The 18,284-nt window shown below is 41.2% G+C and overlaps 1 protein-coding gene across 4 annotated transcripts in view; it reads right to left on the reverse strand.

The window, feature by feature from the left end:
• The window catches only part of CDK5RAP2 (CDK5 regulatory subunit associated protein 2), a 209,894-nt gene that overhangs the window by 130,707 nt on the left and 60,903 nt on the right, over positions 1 to 18,284 (reverse strand). For all 4 annotated transcript variants that reach the window (XM_054236374.2, XM_009002215.5, XM_009002222.5 and 1 more), the window contains exons 11-12: positions 16,909 to 17,001; positions 10,435 to 10,653 (exon numbers count right to left, since the gene is read on the reverse strand). In XM_054236374.2, the coding sequence (XP_054092349.1) occupies positions 10,435 to 10,653; positions 16,909 to 17,001 (312 nt within the window). The remainder of the gene's footprint in view (positions 1 to 10,434; positions 10,654 to 16,908; positions 17,002 to 18,284) is intronic.

Genomic DNA, 18,284 nt, shown 5'->3' on the forward strand with positions numbered 1-18,284 from the left:
GTATAGGGTTAACATAACTTTTATATTCACTGGAAAACCAAAAAATTCATATGACTTGCTTAATTCCAATTCTAGTATCTCCTGAGGGATGTCTGTACTTTACTTATACCCTTTTAACCAATCAGAAAACTGAAGTTCAAAGACTTGAAGCAACTTACCCAAAGTAACAACAGGTAAAAAGTAGGAGCAGGATACGAAACCAAGTCTATCTGTATGCTTTTTACTACACCAGTGATTTTACAAGCCAAACCTAAGAAGCTCTAGGATTAGGAATACCCAAACCTGGTTGGATATCAGTATCCTCTAACTACATGTTCTTGGGCATTCCTCCAGAAACGGATTCAGTAGCTTAGAGAGGAGCACAGAAAATTATATTTGATTTCAATACAAAAAGCCACCATTCTAAAGAATCTGCAGAGCCCCCCTGGGTGCATCCATTTTATTTGCTTCTGAACAAAGGGTTTACACAAGAAAAAAAAAGAACCCCATCCTATACCAGACTCTCATCTTGATTTAAAGTTAGTGCTGCCACAGCAAGACCTGTATAATGATGTCAACTGATGGCCTCCATTTCTACACTAATGGGCAATTTTCCTTTAAGATTCACAGGTGCACGCTGGACTAGCGCTGGGCTGAGAGCTGCCTCTGCATGGCAGGGCTCTCTTAGAGCAGACTGGCTGATTAAAAAAAAAAAAAAATTAAGTTGATTGTTTGAAAAATAACATGTCCCTAAAATCTTAGAATCACATTAGAAATGAAAAGCCAAGCCCTCACACTTCCTCCTCCAGGCAGCTAGTTTTGTTTTATCTCTGGCCAAATGGAGAATGAAAAGGTTCTCATCCATCAAATTTCCACCTTATCAGGTTTCACTGAGAGAAAGCTTGTCAAAGTGCTCAGTGGTTACCTTTAAATATACAAAGGAAATTTCTCCACAAACTTAATGAGGAAGAGGTACTCTGTGATATAAGGAGAATTTCCAGAATTAGTAGATGAAGAGTGGTGTTCAAGCCACGTTTTGTGGAGCCTCATTGTTCCTGGGGGCTGTGGCAGAGAGAGATGATGCGGGGAGGTGGGTGCCAGGCCTCCTACCTCACTTCACCCTGAGCAGTTCCACTTTTATGTTTTCTCTCCATAACAGTTCATTCAAACAAATAATTCATATGCTGGTGAAAAAAAACTGGAGGCCACCAGATTGTAACAGTCCTTGCCATAAAGAACTAACAAACATGTGACTCACCTAACAGTATGGCGCTAGCTGTGATGACTGCACAGGTTCTGAGCAAGGGGCGTGATGGAGCTTTCACCAGTTGCCCCCTCCTCCAGCCCCACTCACTGTTCCCCATGAGCCAGGCTCATTCAGGCCCCCAAGCCTTGGCACAGGCCTTCCTGTTACCAGGAAGGCATTCTCACCTCCCATTCCCCCAGGCAAACAGCTACTTATCCTTCAAGTCTCAGCTCAAATCCACCTCCTCTGTGAAGCCTTCCATCCCTCCCCCTCTAGTCTCTTAGCACAGTTCCATTCTCCGAGCTTCCACAGCATTGGGTCCATCCCACTATCAGGATTTACCATGCTATATTTTAATTAGCTCTTTGCATTTCTATTTCTATTTCTTCACTAGATTCCTTCAGAGACTGTGTATGATTTGATTCAGTCCTGTACTCCTAGTGCCCAGGACAGAGCCTGGCACAGAAATGATAAAATAAGAGGGTGAGATAAGGGAAAATATCCCTATTTGCACCCCATGGAGATCACAGCAATTCCATATGAAAACTGATGGGGACATCCTTTTAAAGCAGCTTTAATAGCAGTTCCACGTGTGGGCTACTGAGATACTCCAGAGTTTCCTAATGGAAGAGTGCTCCCACTCCCTTCCTAGAGGGATCAATCAACTGGAAAGGAACAGACAAGCACTTTCTTCAGAGGAGAGGTTGCTGTTGATCCAGGAAGAAACTTAGAGTTTTGGTGGCTTGGGTGGTAAAAGGCCAGACCACATTTACTAATCAACAGCATCTGGTAGATTCTAGCAAGTGATAGTTTGTCATTCAAAGTCCTGAGCCAGCCCCCGCCACACAATTAAAAGCAGGAAAAGAGGGGGAAAAAGGAGGAATTTGATACACTGAGCATCAACTTCTCTGTGCCAGGAACCACAGTAGGCATTTTCTCAAACATTACATTTTGTTTTATCCTAAAATAGATATAATCAACCCCATTTTAAGGTAGTGAACATTAGTTCAGCAAGTTTAAGTAGCTGGCTTAGAGTTAAGCACTTTTAAGTGAAGCTGAGATTGCAACCCAAGTTGAGAACTATTTTCCCCTGTTCCAAAGATGCCCACTGAAATTGCTATGGTTCTAGTGCCTGAGGCCAAGGCACCATCATCAAAATAACTACCAATTATTGCTCATTTATGATCTGTCGAGTATTATGCTAAGTGTCACTTCCTCTCTCAAATAATCCTAACAACTAATGGCTATTATTCTGATAAGAAATGGACATTCTATGGTTCGAAGAGGCAAATTTGCTGGTTCACAATTCAGTAACTAGTAAGTAATGGAAACAGGACTCCAAACCAGTTTGATTCCAGTGTTTCTGCATTCAGGCTCTCTGACAAGAAACTGAAATTTGCAAAGACAGTACTTCTTCCAACATGGGTCATTTAAACTGCACATTATTCTGTAAAGATACCAACTCAAAATCTTCACACCTAATAAATAAATAAATAAATATTTATTTATTTTAAGGCAAGAGGAGCTTGGTCCTTAGTAAAACACATACTACCTCAGGTCTGTGGTCTTAGCCCTAGCCAAACAACCAGCCTGTAGAAACACTGTCTCCAAATGTCATGTTTTGATTGTGATTTACCAAGAGATATTCTAAATGCTGTCACAATCTCATTCAGAGCTATCCATCAATGAGTACATGTGAGAACTGGGGGGTTCAGGCTGAACTACCCTGAAATTAAACCCACTCCTGTCAAAGAACATGGGATTAGCCAGCTGGGTGACAGGTACAACTTTAATTAGATTTTTGGGCTTTAGCCAGCAAATACATCCCCAGAGCTAAGTGCCCAGGTACTGACGCACACATTTGTCAGGGTAGTGGATGACAGATCTCATAAGAGATGAAAGCATTCTGAAACAGTCTGAGGAATACAGCTAAGCCAATGGTCCAATATATGTTGCTTATCAAGGAGAACAAAAAAAAAACTTTAGCTTCTCTCCCACACCTACCCTGAGTAGGATACCAAGTGTCTGAACCAGAGAGAGTGAACCTAAAATAAAGATTTCTTTTTCTCACCCTTCACCAAACACACACATTCATGCATGTGTGCACACTCACACACACTAAAAGGACAGCCGAGGTCTCTGGGTTCCGACAATGAATCAAACTCAGATGTATGAAGGCAGAGATGTGAAGATCCAAGCAGCATCCCCGTTACCAACCTCAGGAGTAGGACACTTGAAACATCACGGTTCAGGTATAGACTTGGGAACACTGAATTTTTCATTTGCTTTTGCAAAGGTCTCCTGAATTTCCTTGAAGAGCTATGGGTCCCTTTGGGAGCAAAGAGGTATAATACAATACAGGGAATCTATCTGTGATCCTCACTTTTTGAACTTCTTCATTGTAAACAAGATTCCCAAAGTAAAAATCGAAGCTTGTATTCACCAGAGCCTAACGATATCATTACAGGTACTCAATAAATGTGTGTTGAATAAACAAACAACTGCAAAGTACAACACATGCTGAGTCAACTGGCAATCACAGGCAATTAAAACAAACAAACATAGAGAACCGACTCTCAGGGTTCAACTTTTCAGTGTTCATGCACAATCAGACACAGTGAATTCATGTCTCTGATCCAAGCTGAATTTTCAGTAAAAGAATTGTCTCCCTGCAAAATGTTAAAGAATAGACACAATGAGACTGGCAATAAATGTTGTTGGCATGAGCAAAGGATGGTTTGATCACATCCAAGAGTAATGGTTGGCTTACCAACAAAATTCAAGGAATGCTACAAAAACCAGGACTGCTTGATCTGGATCCCGTACATAGGCTTTAAGTCATCTGTGAAACAGGGCTGCAGCATTTCCAACTGGTTTTGTAGTTCTTGTCCAAGAAAAAAGAATGAGAAACAGCTAGATATAGTCCCAGGGACTGAAAACCTGCTGCTTACAAACTTACTGACTTGTATAACATTAATCTGTCCCTGTGCAGAATTGCTTTTGTTGAATGGGGTATTGTTGAAGACACTATAAATTGCTCAAAGTACTCTTTATAAAAGCCCACCAGAGACAATTCTTTTCTTGGGCCTCAGTGTCAGCAAAAGCTGTCCTTTTACTTCACATATGCATCTTACAGACACTGGAGACCTTGTAACTGATTTTCTCTTTTTGCTTTCCCTGCCAGGAACTACCAGTTGAATTGTAAGTCCCCCTCTTTAGCACTGTGAAGGATATCACAACATGCATTTTTTTTTTTTTTGAAATAGAATCTCGCTCTGTTGCCCAGGCTGAAGTGCAATGACATGATCTCAGCTCACTGCAATCTCCACCTCCCAGGTTCAAGTCGTTCTCCTGACTCAGCCTCTGGAGTAACTGGGACTACAGGTGTGCACCACCATTCTAAGCTAATTTTTGTATTTTTAGTAGAGATGGGGTTTCACCATGCTGACCAGGCTGGTCTTGAACTCCTGACCTCAGGTGATCCGCCCACCTCAGACTCCCAAAGTGCTGGGATTACAGGCATGAGACACGGTGCCCGACGACAACATGCATTTTTATATACTCACTCTGTGCCAGGCACAGTGGCTCACACCTATAATCCTAAAACTTTGGGAGGCCAAGGTGGAAGGACTGCTTGAGGTCAAGAATTCAAGACCAGTCTGGGCAACACGGCAAAACACTTTCTCTACAAAAATATAACAAATTAGCCAGGTGTGGTAGTGCATGTCTATAGCCCCAGCTACTCAGGAGGCTGAGACAGGAAGATTACTTGAGCCTGAAGTTTGAAGCTGCAGTAAGCTAGGATCGTGCCACCACACACCAGCCTGAGTGATAGAGTAAGACCCTGCCTTGAATGAACAAATTAATTAAAATACTCACTCTGGTTTTATTTTGCTTGTCACTTTTATTTTTCCTTGACCCTAAAGCCTTTATTTTTAATTTCAATTAATCTTTTGACTTTTTATAAACCTCTGCAAGTATTTTTGAAACACAAAAAGGAACAAATTACAATATTTATAGCTTCAATTAGCCAGAATACTTCAAGTTGGGTGTTCCTGAGAATACATTATTCTGGTCTGTTGAAAAGCTGAAAATATACCAATCTTCCTTTCTGCCACAAGCACAGGATACTCAACATAATTACTGATGGCTTGGCATAGCAACAGCGTAGTATCTTAGCAAAGTCCTGAAATTAGAAACAGTCCATAGACCTGAATCCATGTCACATATACATCACTTTCTATGTAATGATAGACAAGCAATGTAAATTCCGAGGCACAGATTAATCTATAAAATGGGAAAAACATTCTCTATGCCCAAACCCAATGCTGGGAGCATGATGTGGGCACACAGGCAATCTTTATAAATTGTAAAGTACAATCTACACCTAAGGATCATACCTGCTGTATTTCTACCACTCTGAATAGCAGTTTTCATTACCAAAGAGGACAATGAGGGTTAAGCTGAATGTAAATTGAGAATGAGAACTGTGTTTCAGATGTTGTCCGTATCAATGTTTTCTTTATCCTACCTGTGGGATGCAGCAAAGTTTGAGTAAACATGAGGAGGACCCAAAGCTGAACATCCTAGAGCCCTCGTGGATGAAGTATTGAATATGCACCAAGTCAAGCCCTAGAAGGCACACCTGAGCATCCCCATTACAGAGAAACAGGTTTCTTTTCTTTTTCCCCTATAACCCAGACCTCTCAGAACCTGACTTACGTGTTAAGGAAAGCCTTTTCTCGTCTCGTTTCCTGGCTTTCCCTCATGGATCCATCCTCTAGACATCTATCAGACTAGTCTTTCTAAACTGCAAATCTGAGCCTGTCAACCCTATGACTGCCATACCCAACCCCTACCCCGCCAGGGGCCCCTTTTCTACACCTCAAGTCCAGGCTCCCAAATTCTGCATCCAAGGCTCTCCACAAACCAACTTCTCTCTGGTTAATCTCCTGACACATCCCTAAAGGTACCACCCTTCAACCACCCCACACTCTTCTTCCCCAAAATCCCCATACCTTCTCCCACCTCTAAACCTTTGCCTTCTATACAAAATCCTCCTCTCCCTTGCCTAGCTATTAATCTCTAGCACAAACTTCAGAACCAGTTCAAAAGTTACTTTCCCCAGGAGCCTGCTGTGGTCCCGCAAGCCACTTCCTTTCGCTGTGCTCCTGTGGTAGTTTGTTTATGTCTCTATAACGGAATTTTCTCCTTATTTAGTAGAGGGCTCACACCAAGTCCTCAACGTTGCTGAACATATGAATGGATTCCTTTCTTTTGCCAAGACAGAAACAGAGACCACTAAAAGGTCTAGGTTTTTCTGTCTGTTTCAATCCAAAAGCAACACCAGTAACGGCTGGTGAGTGGGAGGTACTCCAGTTAAATAAGAAGCCTAGTTACCAGAAACATGCTGATAAGCTATGCAAGGCTAGTGTGTTATGTTCCACCTGTGCATTTATCCTAGCACCATAAGGCAAAAGTACCACCCGCCATGTTTCCTCAGGCTCTGAGTAAGCCAGTACTTCCAAGACCGCCTGTAAAATAGTCATGTGAGATGGACACATCCAAATTCTTAAGATTATAAGCAAAAGTTAACTAGAGACACAACTGTGCTATAATACCTATATAAAAAGAAGGAAACCACAGCCAAACCATCTTGTTGGAAATATGTATGTAACTTGATGTGTAAAGGTAGTCATGATGAGATGCCAGGAAGCTTGAGTCACTGGCATGCTTACCTGAGGAAAGCATTTAGAGTATATAGCGCTGTTTTGGTCTGCCCAGTGACCTGAAACAAAATACCGCCTTCTCTGGGTACCTGCTCATCCCCTTCCAAGCATGTGGTTCTAGGGGTGGCTGCCAATGATGGTATACACATACACACACACACACACACACACACACACACACACACCCTTCTGCCAAGGCACAATGAACATGTGACCCAAATTGAGATTCTCAGTATATCACCATCCTGACAAGAGACCAGCCAGGGTAGCAAACTGTGGGAGTCCTTTTTCCTCTTCTGCAATAAACTGGGAAGACGCAATCCCAGCATGACTGGCAATGAGGAGTTCAACCACTGGGAAATGGAGTATGGATGCAAGAAAAATAAGCCAGCTCTCAGAGATAGCCTGTCCTGGTAGTGTTCCAGAGCTCCTGTCCTTCCAGCAGTTTACACAAAGCAATCAAGTTCCCTTTCTACCAAACTTAGTTCAAGCCAGGTTTCTGGCACTCACAAGAAAGTCCTACCCATAGTATACTCACCCCAATCCCTGCCCTCTTGCCATCATAGTCCCCTTCCATTCCTTGCCAAATAACTCCATATGAAGATGTATACATGTTACGTAGGAGTACATCTTTTTATCCACAGCAGCCCAAAATTCTTCTAGAAGTACCAGAATTTACATGGAAAAGTAAGTTATGAAACCAACAAATAATGTCTAACAACAGAGGTATACCTAAGAATATTACAGTATATACACTTGATGTAGTGTTATACAGCCATTTCAAATGATTACAGAGACTGTGTGTGTGTATCTGTGTGTGTATGTGTGTATGTGTGTGTCTATGTGTATATCATCCCCTCATCCTCAGCCATCCAAATTTTACCCAACATATATAATGGCAGTGGGTAAAGGGGGATAATTGTTTTAAACTAGAAAAAATTGTCATCTAATAGTGAAGAATATAAGAATTGACTATGAAACGTGCGGCTCTGGACCCCCCGGCCAGCCTTCTCTTTATCTCATCTATGTAAAGGCACACTATGCAAATCTTTCTCCTCTCATTCTCAAGTGTCAGCCCCTCCTAGAAGATTTCCCTAACTACTGCATCGCACAGGATCTTTTGCACTGAGTATAGGTTATATTAATTAGCTGTGGATTTTAAACTGTTTTGTATTTTGTCTTATATAACATTTTAATCTCCTTTAGAAAAATAAAACTTTCAGAGGTTATGTATTGTAATCCCATCAGTATCTAAAGCAGATACATTTTGTGTTCAGTAACATCCAACAAATATGAGAAACAGGTTTTTTAATAACATGCAATAAACTAGTGTACTCTAACATTGCTGGTGGCAGCATAAAATGAGCCAGCCTTTTGGACAATTTGGCAACATGATTAACCAGTATAAAATACTGGCCAGGTACAGTGTCTCACACCTGTAATCCTGGCACTTTCAGAGGCCAACATGGGAAGATCACTTGAAACCAGGAGTTTGAGACCAGCCTGGGCAACACAGCTGGACCCTGTCTCCACAAAAAATAAAAATTAAATTAGCTGGGCATGGTGGCATTCACCTGAAGTCCCAGCTACACAGGAGGGTGAGGTAGTCAGATCCCTTGAGTCCAGAAGGTTAGGCTGCAGTGAATTATTAGCATGCCACCGCACTCCAGTTTAGGAATAGTACGAAATTCTGTCTTAAAAAAAGTGTGTGCGTGTGTGTGTGTGTGTGTGTGTGTGTATACATATATATATTTATATATACATATATATATTTATATATTTATATATATATTTATATATACATATATATATTTATATATTTATATATATATATATTTATATATTTATATATATCGGCACTATCTGACCCAGTAATCTCACTCCACAGGATCTATCCTAGGGATTTCAAGAGAAAATACCCTTAAGTCAAAAGATGTCCACTATGGCACTAAATAGCCAAAATGTCCAACAAAGAAAATTATTAAGTAAATCATGTGAAATCTACTCTATGAAAGAACATGCATCATCATTCAACTTGAGTGTTCTGGAGCCTACAACATGCGATGGTGCCTATGATAGACTAAGTGATCAAAGAATACAGAATGGTATGTAGCCACTGATTAGACCTGGAGCCCAGGTGCACCAAGAGTAATACTGAAAATCAGAAACAGTTACTTTGTCAGGGTAGCGGAATTATAGCTACCATTTTCTTATTTTTCTAGATATCCTTTATCGTTACATTAATGTTTGTTAAAATTTTATTAAAATATGCAAACAGGGATTTCCCTCTCTGGATCCCCTCTCACAACAGCATGGGAGCTTGAAAACAAATTAATTAATTAAATATGCAAACATTTGCATTTCAATTCTTTCTTCAATGTTAACACTGGGATTTCAAATTCTGGATCCTGGTGACCGTACCATCGGCAGCCACCAGAGAACTAACCACTGGTACTCTTTTGAGTCCTCTGCTCTAATGACCGCCTGGCCCAGGATCTCAGGCAAACAATTCAATTAACCTGCATGGCAACGATCACTCAGACTCTGACCCCAATCCTACCTGACTGCACCAACACTATGTATATGGATGCAACTCTCAAGAGGGATTAAATTAAAAGACACTGAATATTTAAGTTTAAGTATAATTGAAATGTAATAAGCCTACCAAATTCAGAGTGGATTTTTAAATGCTAATGCCCAAAGCTAAATAGAGTACAATCATTAAAAAGATCACCTAGAGAAACCTGGTATAATCTTTCTGTAGAACAATTTGAATATATCTATAAAACAGTCCTTAAAATACTCATACTCTTTGGCCCAGATATTATACCTCTATCAGGAATAATTGGTGAGGTGGGATAGTGGCATGTGCCTACAATCCCAGCTACTCAGGAGGCTGAGGTGGGAGGATCACTTGAGCCCAAGAGTTCAGGAAAAGCCCAGGAAAAAGAGTGAGATCCTATCTCAAAAAAACAAAAAAGGAAGAATCAGTGGATAAATATTTATGTACAAGAATATTTGCTGCAGGAGTCAGGCAAAAAAAAAAAAGGTAAATAACCCAAATGCCATTCAGAAAAGAGTTAGTTAAATAAATTGCAATACATCCAAGTGCTGAAATATTATGCTGGCACAAAAAAATTGTTTTTGAAGAACATTCATGATATGGCAATACACCAGAGAGAGAACATTAAACTTAAAAAAGCACGATACAAAACTGTATTTTCAGCTTGTTACCAACTGTGTGTGTGTGTGTGTGTGTGTGTGTGTGTGTGTCAGAGAAAGAGAATAAAAGGACTATCAAAAAGAGAAATATCAAATAGATCAAATGAAGATGGTCATTTTGAGGTAGTAAGATAATGAGTACAATTCTTTCTTAAATCTTCCGTACTGAATATCACCCTACAACCAGACAAACACAGCCACATAGTCCCAGCCCCAACACACTGCCCACTGTGTCAGAAGCGCAGGGCAGGTACTCACACGGATGGTGCAGTCTCCTTTGCTCTTCTCTCGATGGGCTTCCTCCAGGTCCTTCTCCAGTCTCTCCCTCTCCTGCTGCAAGTCACTCAGCTCCTGGGTGATCTTCTTAATGCTTCTACGCAGCCTGTGGTTCTCTGTACTCTTGGTGAGGTTTTGTGAGCGCAGCTCAGCCAAAAGGGCTTCCTTTCCTGATAGAGCAGCCTCATAGCCTTCAGACCCCTAGAAGAAAAGGCAGTGAGGCAAGATGAGCTAATTTTCATACCTCATGAAACAAACCAAGAAACCTGGGCTCTTTTTCACCTTGGGGGAGAAAAAGAAAAAAAAAGATTGACATAGACAACATTCAGAATCCAAACCAAAAATAATAGGAAGATTTTGGAATAACACAAGGTAATGTTTCTTACGATGTGATGTTAAGGAAGAAAAGAGTATGGTTGTGTGAAAGAAGTATTTTCTTAAAGGACCAGAAGAAAAGCACAAATTTTCACACTAACTGTCTTTAGTTGGGTTAGACTATAATTTATTTTCTTCATATCTCTGTATTTTCAACTCTTCTAAGGTAAATGAGCATGTTACTTTAATAATGATTTAAAAATCAATTTAATCAAGTCATTTTTAAATGGTAAAAAATGAAGACTTTCATTTGAAAATATGAAAGTTGTCAGAATCAAAATGGAGTCATTTGTGTTTAAAAAAAAAAAACACCTTGACAAATAGATTCAGGTAAGGCTATGAAGACGGATTACTCAGGCATAAATGCCTCACAACAAAAGCTATCACAAAAAACTCTAAAAACCACAACCTTGCACAAAGGCCACTGCAATCCTACACAAAAATACTTCTCCAAGGACATCTGCCCAGCAACTGCCTATCCCACCAAGGGCTGGTGTCACCCTTGTTACTGATCCTTGCAGCCAAGGATAAGTATCTCAATACAGTTACGTAATTCTTATTTTTCTGTAAAAATCTTTGTCTTCCTTAACCTCCCTGAATACGCACATAGCTATGACACATGTATTCCCACTTCAATGTCCTATTGCTGAATAAGTATCATTTTATTTTAGAGAGATTCTCTCTGTTGTTTAGGTTGACAAAAAACAGAGTTGTATGTAAGCACTTGCACTGTTCATCCACATAAGAATGGCTCAAACCCAGAGTCATTTGGAGAGAAAAAAAAAGTGGTCAGCATGCTAGTTCCATGGCCAGCCTGAGAGACTATAACTTCAGCAAAGTCCAAGTGCAAAATGAGTCAAGAATATGTGGTATTTCAGTAATACACAGTTCACTAAAGAAAACACATACGATTGGCCAGGTGCAGTGGCGCATGCCTGTAATCCCAGCACTTTGGGAGGCCAAGGCGGGCAGATCACCTGAGGTCAGGAGTTTGAGACCAGCCTGACCAACATGGAGATACCCCATCTCTATTAAAAATACAAAATTAGCTGGGCGTGGTGGTGCATGCCTATAATCCCAGCTATTCGGGAGGCTGAGGCAGGAGAATCACTTGAACCCATCAGGCGGAGGTTGCGGTAGGCCAAGATTGTGCCATTACACTCCAGTCTGGATAACGAGTGAAATTCCATCTCAAAAAAACAGAAAACACATACAATTATCAAATACATGTACATCTGTGAAATGGGAAGTAATTACCTCTCTTTTTTAAAAATTATATTTTTTCCTTCTTTTTTTTTCTGAAAGCTGGTTTACCAGCATTCCACTAAATATAGCATATATACAGAAAGGTACACAAATCATCAGTGTACAGCTCAACAAATATTCTCAAACTGAACACGCTCATACCAAGAAACACATTCTTAGCCAGGCACAGTGACTCACTGACTGTAACCCCAACACTTTGGGAGGAATGAGCTCTATTTTGTTATGATCCTTGTGAAGATTAAATAGGATACACAAGCTGGGTATGGTGGCTTAGGCCTATAATCCCAGCACTTTGGGAGCCTGAGGCAGGTGGATCACCTGAGGTCAGGAGTTCAAGACCAGTCTGACCAATATGATGAAACCCCATCTCTACTAAAAATACAAAAATTAGCAGGGCCTGGTGGCCGGCGCCTGTAGTCCCAGCTACTCGGGAGGCTGAGACAGGAAAATTGCTTGAACATAGAAGGCTGAGGTTGCAGTAAGCCAAGATTGTGCCACTGCACTCCAGTCTGGGTGACAGAGCAAGACTCCATCTCAAATATATATAAATAAATCTAGTTCTACATTTCCTTTACTTATTCCATTATCTTTCATTCCCAATCAAAAGATAACAGAGGTTCCACAAACCAAATGCTATATAGTAACACTATTAACCAAGAATTTGAAAAACAGACCAAAGTACTGTTTTTGTCCAAATACCACCTAATCTAAGGGTGAGCTAACATTTATTGTGCCCACATACACTTTCTTATTTAATCCGTGTGTGATTATCTAGATTTTACAATGCACAAACAGACTGGGAAAGCTCCAATATCTTGCCCAAGGTTACAGTTAGTGACATGGTTTGGCTGTGTCCCCACCCAAATCTCTTTTTTTTTTTTTTGAGACGGAGTTTCGCTCTTGTTACCCAGGCTGGAGTGCAATGGCGCAATCTCGGCTCACTGCAACCTCCGCCTCCTGGGTTCAGGTAATTCTCCTGCCTCAGCCTCCTGAGTAGCTGGGATTACAGGCATGCACCACCATGCTCAGCTAATTTTTTGTATTTTTTTTTTTAGTAGAGACAGGGTTTCACCATGTCGACCAGGATGGTCTCAATCTCTTGACCTCGTGATCCACCTGCCTCGGCCTCCCAAAGTGCTAGGATTACAGGCTTGAGCCACCGTGCCCGGCCCTCCAAATCTCATCTTGAATTGTAGCTCCCATAATTTCCACCTGCCGGTGGGAGGGACCTGGTGGGAGGTAACCGAATCATGGGGGCAGGTATTTCCCATGATGTTCTCATGATAGTGAAAAAGTCTTCTCACAAGTTCTGATGGTTTTATAAAGAGCAGGTCCCTTGCACATGCTCTCTTCCCTGTGACCATGAAAGACGTGTCTTTGCTCCTCCTTCACCTTCCACCATGATTGTGATTCCCCAGCCATGAAGAACTGTGAGTCTATTAAACCTCTTTTCTTCATAAATTCCCAGTCTCAGGTATGTCTTTATCAGCAGCATGAGAATGAATTAGTACAGTTAGCAAGAGAAGAGTCAAGATTCAAATCCGTGTCCCACTCCATGTTCTTCCCAGTAAAAATAATATGGTACCTCCATATAATGGACTATACACAGTTGTTTAAAAAGACTGAGTAACACAGAGCTAAATATGCACACACCCCCAGACATAAACGAATGAATGCATGTCAACTGCTAAAAATCTAAATAAGGTATCCTGTACTAATGTCAATGTCCTAGCAGTGATATTATATTACAATTGGCCGGGCGTGGTGGCTCACGCCTATAATCACAACACTTTGGGAGGCCGAAGCGGGTGGATCACGAGGTCAAGAGATCAAGACCCTCCTGGTCAACATGGTGAAACCCCGTCTCTACTAAAAAAAAAATACAAAAATTAGCTGGGCATGGTGGTGCATGCCTGTACTCCCAGCTACTCGGGAGGCTGAGGCAGGAGAACTGCTTGAACCCAGGAGGCAGAGGTTGCAGTGAGCCGAGATCGTGCCATTGCACTCCAGCCTGGGTAACAAGAGCGAAACTCCATCTCAAAAAAAAAAAAAAAAAAAACAAACAAACAGAATAAAACAATATTATATCACAATTATGCAAGATGTTACCTTTAGGAGAACTGGGTAAAGACAATACAGAATGTACATGTAAATCTATAATTATCTCAAAATAAAAATTAAAAAGGAAAAGATTGGGTAGATCTATATATACTGCCATGGCAAGAATGTTAAATTTTTTAAATGGTCATAGAACAAAATACATATTATGATCGTATTTCATTGTTTAAAGTTTACATGTATACATGTATAAATACGCATTAGAGTCAAAGCAAGAGGTGAGTTTACTATGATTTCTATCGACCTCTTACCACTGCTTTAAGTATTTTATAAATTTCCTACAATGTGCATTTTTACTTTAAAAGCTGGAAGGATGCTGTTTCCAATTTGAAAATATTTTTTAAATGAGTATGGAGGTAGCAGCAGCCAGGCCACACTATCACCTAAACAGTGATAGCAGTGATCAGAATTCACATCTCTGTGCTTCTGAACTTTGGCAATCACTTCAAGAGTTTAAATATCACCTGCTATTGCTTCAATATCAGGCTTGATGCCAACCCTGTGAACACTGGCTATTTAACTCATGCTGCAGCTGGCTCAAATCACATGATATCCAAAAAAGATCCCAATATACGGCGGGAAAAAATGCATTTACAAGTATCTGTGTACCATTCAAACTACGCAGACCTCACAATGAGATCGCTAATGTGCGTTCACTCACACACCAGCAGAGGAGTGGAAAGAACATAGGCTTTGAAGACAGACTTGAGTTCAAGTCCTACAAAAACTCACTGATTTGTAAATCTACTTTATTGGGCAAGGATTAAATGAGGATTCTCTGAAGAGCCAACCTGACATGTAAAACCTGAGGAGTTACAACAGTATCCGATCTCTGTGTGCTGCAAGATAAGAAATCTGACCAGCACTGTACACTGTAAGACCTCAAAACTCATTCTTAAAGTGTTTTGACTAAGACTGGGGGTTATTAAGTTAAATGTACGTAATAAATCTGGGTAACATTTAAATTTACAAGATCCCTTTCTTTCCTTTAAGGCCCATTATAACAAGTAAAATATCACAATGTTTATACCAGTCTCTCTAGCTATCAGCAGCCAACAGATTTTTTCCCAAGCAATGGAAAACATAATTTTCCCAAGAATTCAGCTTCTAAAGCTTGTTATTTTCTATGCAAGGAAAAAGAGAAACAGTATAAAGTATAATCTTAGCTCCATTTCATCAACCACTGTCAAAACGGTGAGAGAAGGCAAGTCTGAGATTCCAAAAGCAAAGATTTGTCTATGTTCCTAGCGTACCATGATTTAAACCAAATTACTTCAATTATTCTTATTGTGAACCAAAGCTCTGCAAAAGATAAGGCATGGGATATGAATCTTGGAAATGAAACAGTCTTAAATTAGATTTAATTTCTAACTTCTACATTACAACCAAAAGCAACATCAGTGCAAGGGGTGGGAGGAGGAAGCTTTAGGCAGCAGGGATTTATTTTGTTGATGACACTTTATTGATTTATTAAGTCATTAGTGATAGGTATAAGCTGCATAGAAAACTAGAAACATGAGAAGACGCACATTAAAATAATTTAAAACACAAAGTTAAAATTAGGAAGAAAGAGGGGTTGATCAGCAGGAGTCCTTGTAGTTCCACATTGATGGGTGGAGGGAGGAGAGAAAAGGCAGGTCAAAAACATCAAGGTCTGGAACAGAACCTGGAAAGGAGCCGCTGAGACCAAAGCAGCCAGGTGAGGGAGATATGGGTTGACAGTAAAAGCACAGTCTTTGGAGTCAGATTGGCTCTGGAGTCAAATCCTAGCTCTATTACTTAACAGTTTGGGGACCCTAAGCAAGTTACTACAATTTAACTTGGATTTCCTCAGCAGTAAAAAAAAAAAAAAAAAGAAAGAAAGAAAAGAAAAGTAATAGTATTTACTTCATTGAGCTGCTATGCAGATAACTGAGATAATCTATGGGGAGCACTTAGCAGGCCTTGGCACCTAGTATGTGTTCAATAAATGTCTCTTGCGATTATTAGCAAGTACTACACTAAAATCTTGGCTCTGCCATTTGTTAACTATGTGACACTGAACAAGCCGCATAGACTCCTGAGCCTCAAAACCTCACAAATACGGTCAAGCACAGTGGTTCACACCTGTAATCCCAGCACTTTGGAAGGCCAAGGTGGGTGGATCACTTGAGGTCAGGCGTTCGAGACCAGCCTGGCCAACATGGTAAAACCCTGTCTTTAGTAAAAATTAGCCAGGCATGGTGGTGGGCTGTAATGCCAGCTACTCAGAATGCTGATGCAGGAAAATTGCCTGAAGCCAGGAGGTGGAGGTCGCAATGAGCAGAGATTGCACCACTGCACTCGAGCCTCAGCGACAGAGCGAGGCTCCATCTTAAAAAAAAATTCACAAACACAAGGGGGATGATGATTACCTTCCCCACAGGCTGGTGAAGATTAAACGAGATAATCCACGTATCTTCCACTATTACTTAGCACAGAGCACACTCAGCACTCCTAAATGTGGAGGTACTTATTATCATATCGAGGAGGGGGCTGGAAAAGCTCCCAAATCTGGTGGAGAATTTCCCTTTAATTAGACCGAATGAATTCTATCACTAAAGACCACCCACAGTTTTCCTTATTAAAATCAACCAAGTTCCTTTCAGCTGCAGAGTCCTCGCCTCACCAGGGGTCAGGATCAAAGAGACAGCCACTTAAGTCAAAATGAACACTTACCTGGAATTCCTGGGTCTGTGCTTTCTGCAGGGCCTCTCTGGCTTTAGCAAAGGCAGCACTGAGCTCTTCAATTTCAGAGTTAAGTCCTTCAACCTGGGGAAGAATCAAGAATTCCAGCCAAGTATATGAGTGGCCCCTCCTCTCTCAGCACAGCTCACATGCTTTTCCTGCTCAATTGTGTCGTGCTTATAATCAAGGGCTTTGTAGTCAGAAAAGATCCCAGTGGGATTTCCAGTTTAAGCCGGTTACTAGCTGGGTAACTTCAGGCAAGGTACCTAACATCTTTGAGACTCCATTGCCTCAACTGTAAAACAAGGGTACCACCACTCACCCAGCTATTGTGTTGTTAGGGTTAAATAAGGTAATGTGCATCAGTGCTAAAATAATGCCTGGTTCATACTGTTACAATTATTATCTGTATAGATTACCTACCCAACAACCTAGCCTGGGTATCCCCAAATTCCTCATCTTCCAGTGACTTTCTCCTACACCCTGGAGTTGGCCATGAACCACTGTGGCCACACCCTGAACTTTGCCAGCACCCAGAGCAGCTCCGCCACCAATGTCCTGACACACTGAAGCCCTCCATCTCTCCTGGGCCTAAAACTCCCCACACGTGATACAGTGTTGACTTTTTTTTTTTCTTTTTTTGAGACAGGTTCTTGGTCTGTCACCCAGACTAGAGTACAGTGGCCAATCACAGCTCACTGCAGCCTCAACTTCCTGGCTCAAGCAAGTCTGCCTCAGCCTCCCAAGTAGCTGGGACCATGGGTACATGCCACGATATCTGGCTACTTTTATGTATTTTTATAAGAGATACAGTCTCACCTTGTTGCCCAGGCTGGTCTCAAATTCCTGGCCTCAAGCGATCCTCCCACCTCAGCCTCCCAAAATGTTGGAATAAAAGGCCACCATGCCCACCATGACTACTATTACTAGGAGGCAAATCTCTGCTGCCTCTGACACTGGTGATGATTCAAACTCCTTAGCAACACCACCACAGTTTCCTGGTTAGGTTCCTACTTCTGCAACCATTCCTTCTGTCTCCTTCGTGCATTCCTCTTCCTATCCCTGAAATTCTGATGTCCTCTGCAATCCCATCGTCAACCTTCTTTCCCATTCTATACTCTGCTTAGATAAGTAGATCAGCTCTCAAAATCTTAACTCACACCTGTACACAAGGGATTCCTAGACTGAGCTCTTCAGGACTGAGCTCTTCCCAAACTTTAGGCATGCACATTATCTGCTTCCTGGACATCTCACATGGATTGTCCATGGACTATGGGCTCCTCAAAATCAGCACTTTCTAATCAGATTCATCATATCTACCACAGGCCCAAATCTTGCCATCAGCCTCCACTGTCCATGCTTTGAAC

Source organism: Callithrix jacchus, chromosome 1, assembly GCF_049354715.1.
Source record: "Callithrix jacchus isolate 240 chromosome 1, calJac240_pri, whole genome shotgun sequence".
NCBI classification, from domain to species: Eukaryota; Metazoa; Chordata; class Mammalia; order Primates; family Cebidae; genus Callithrix; species Callithrix jacchus.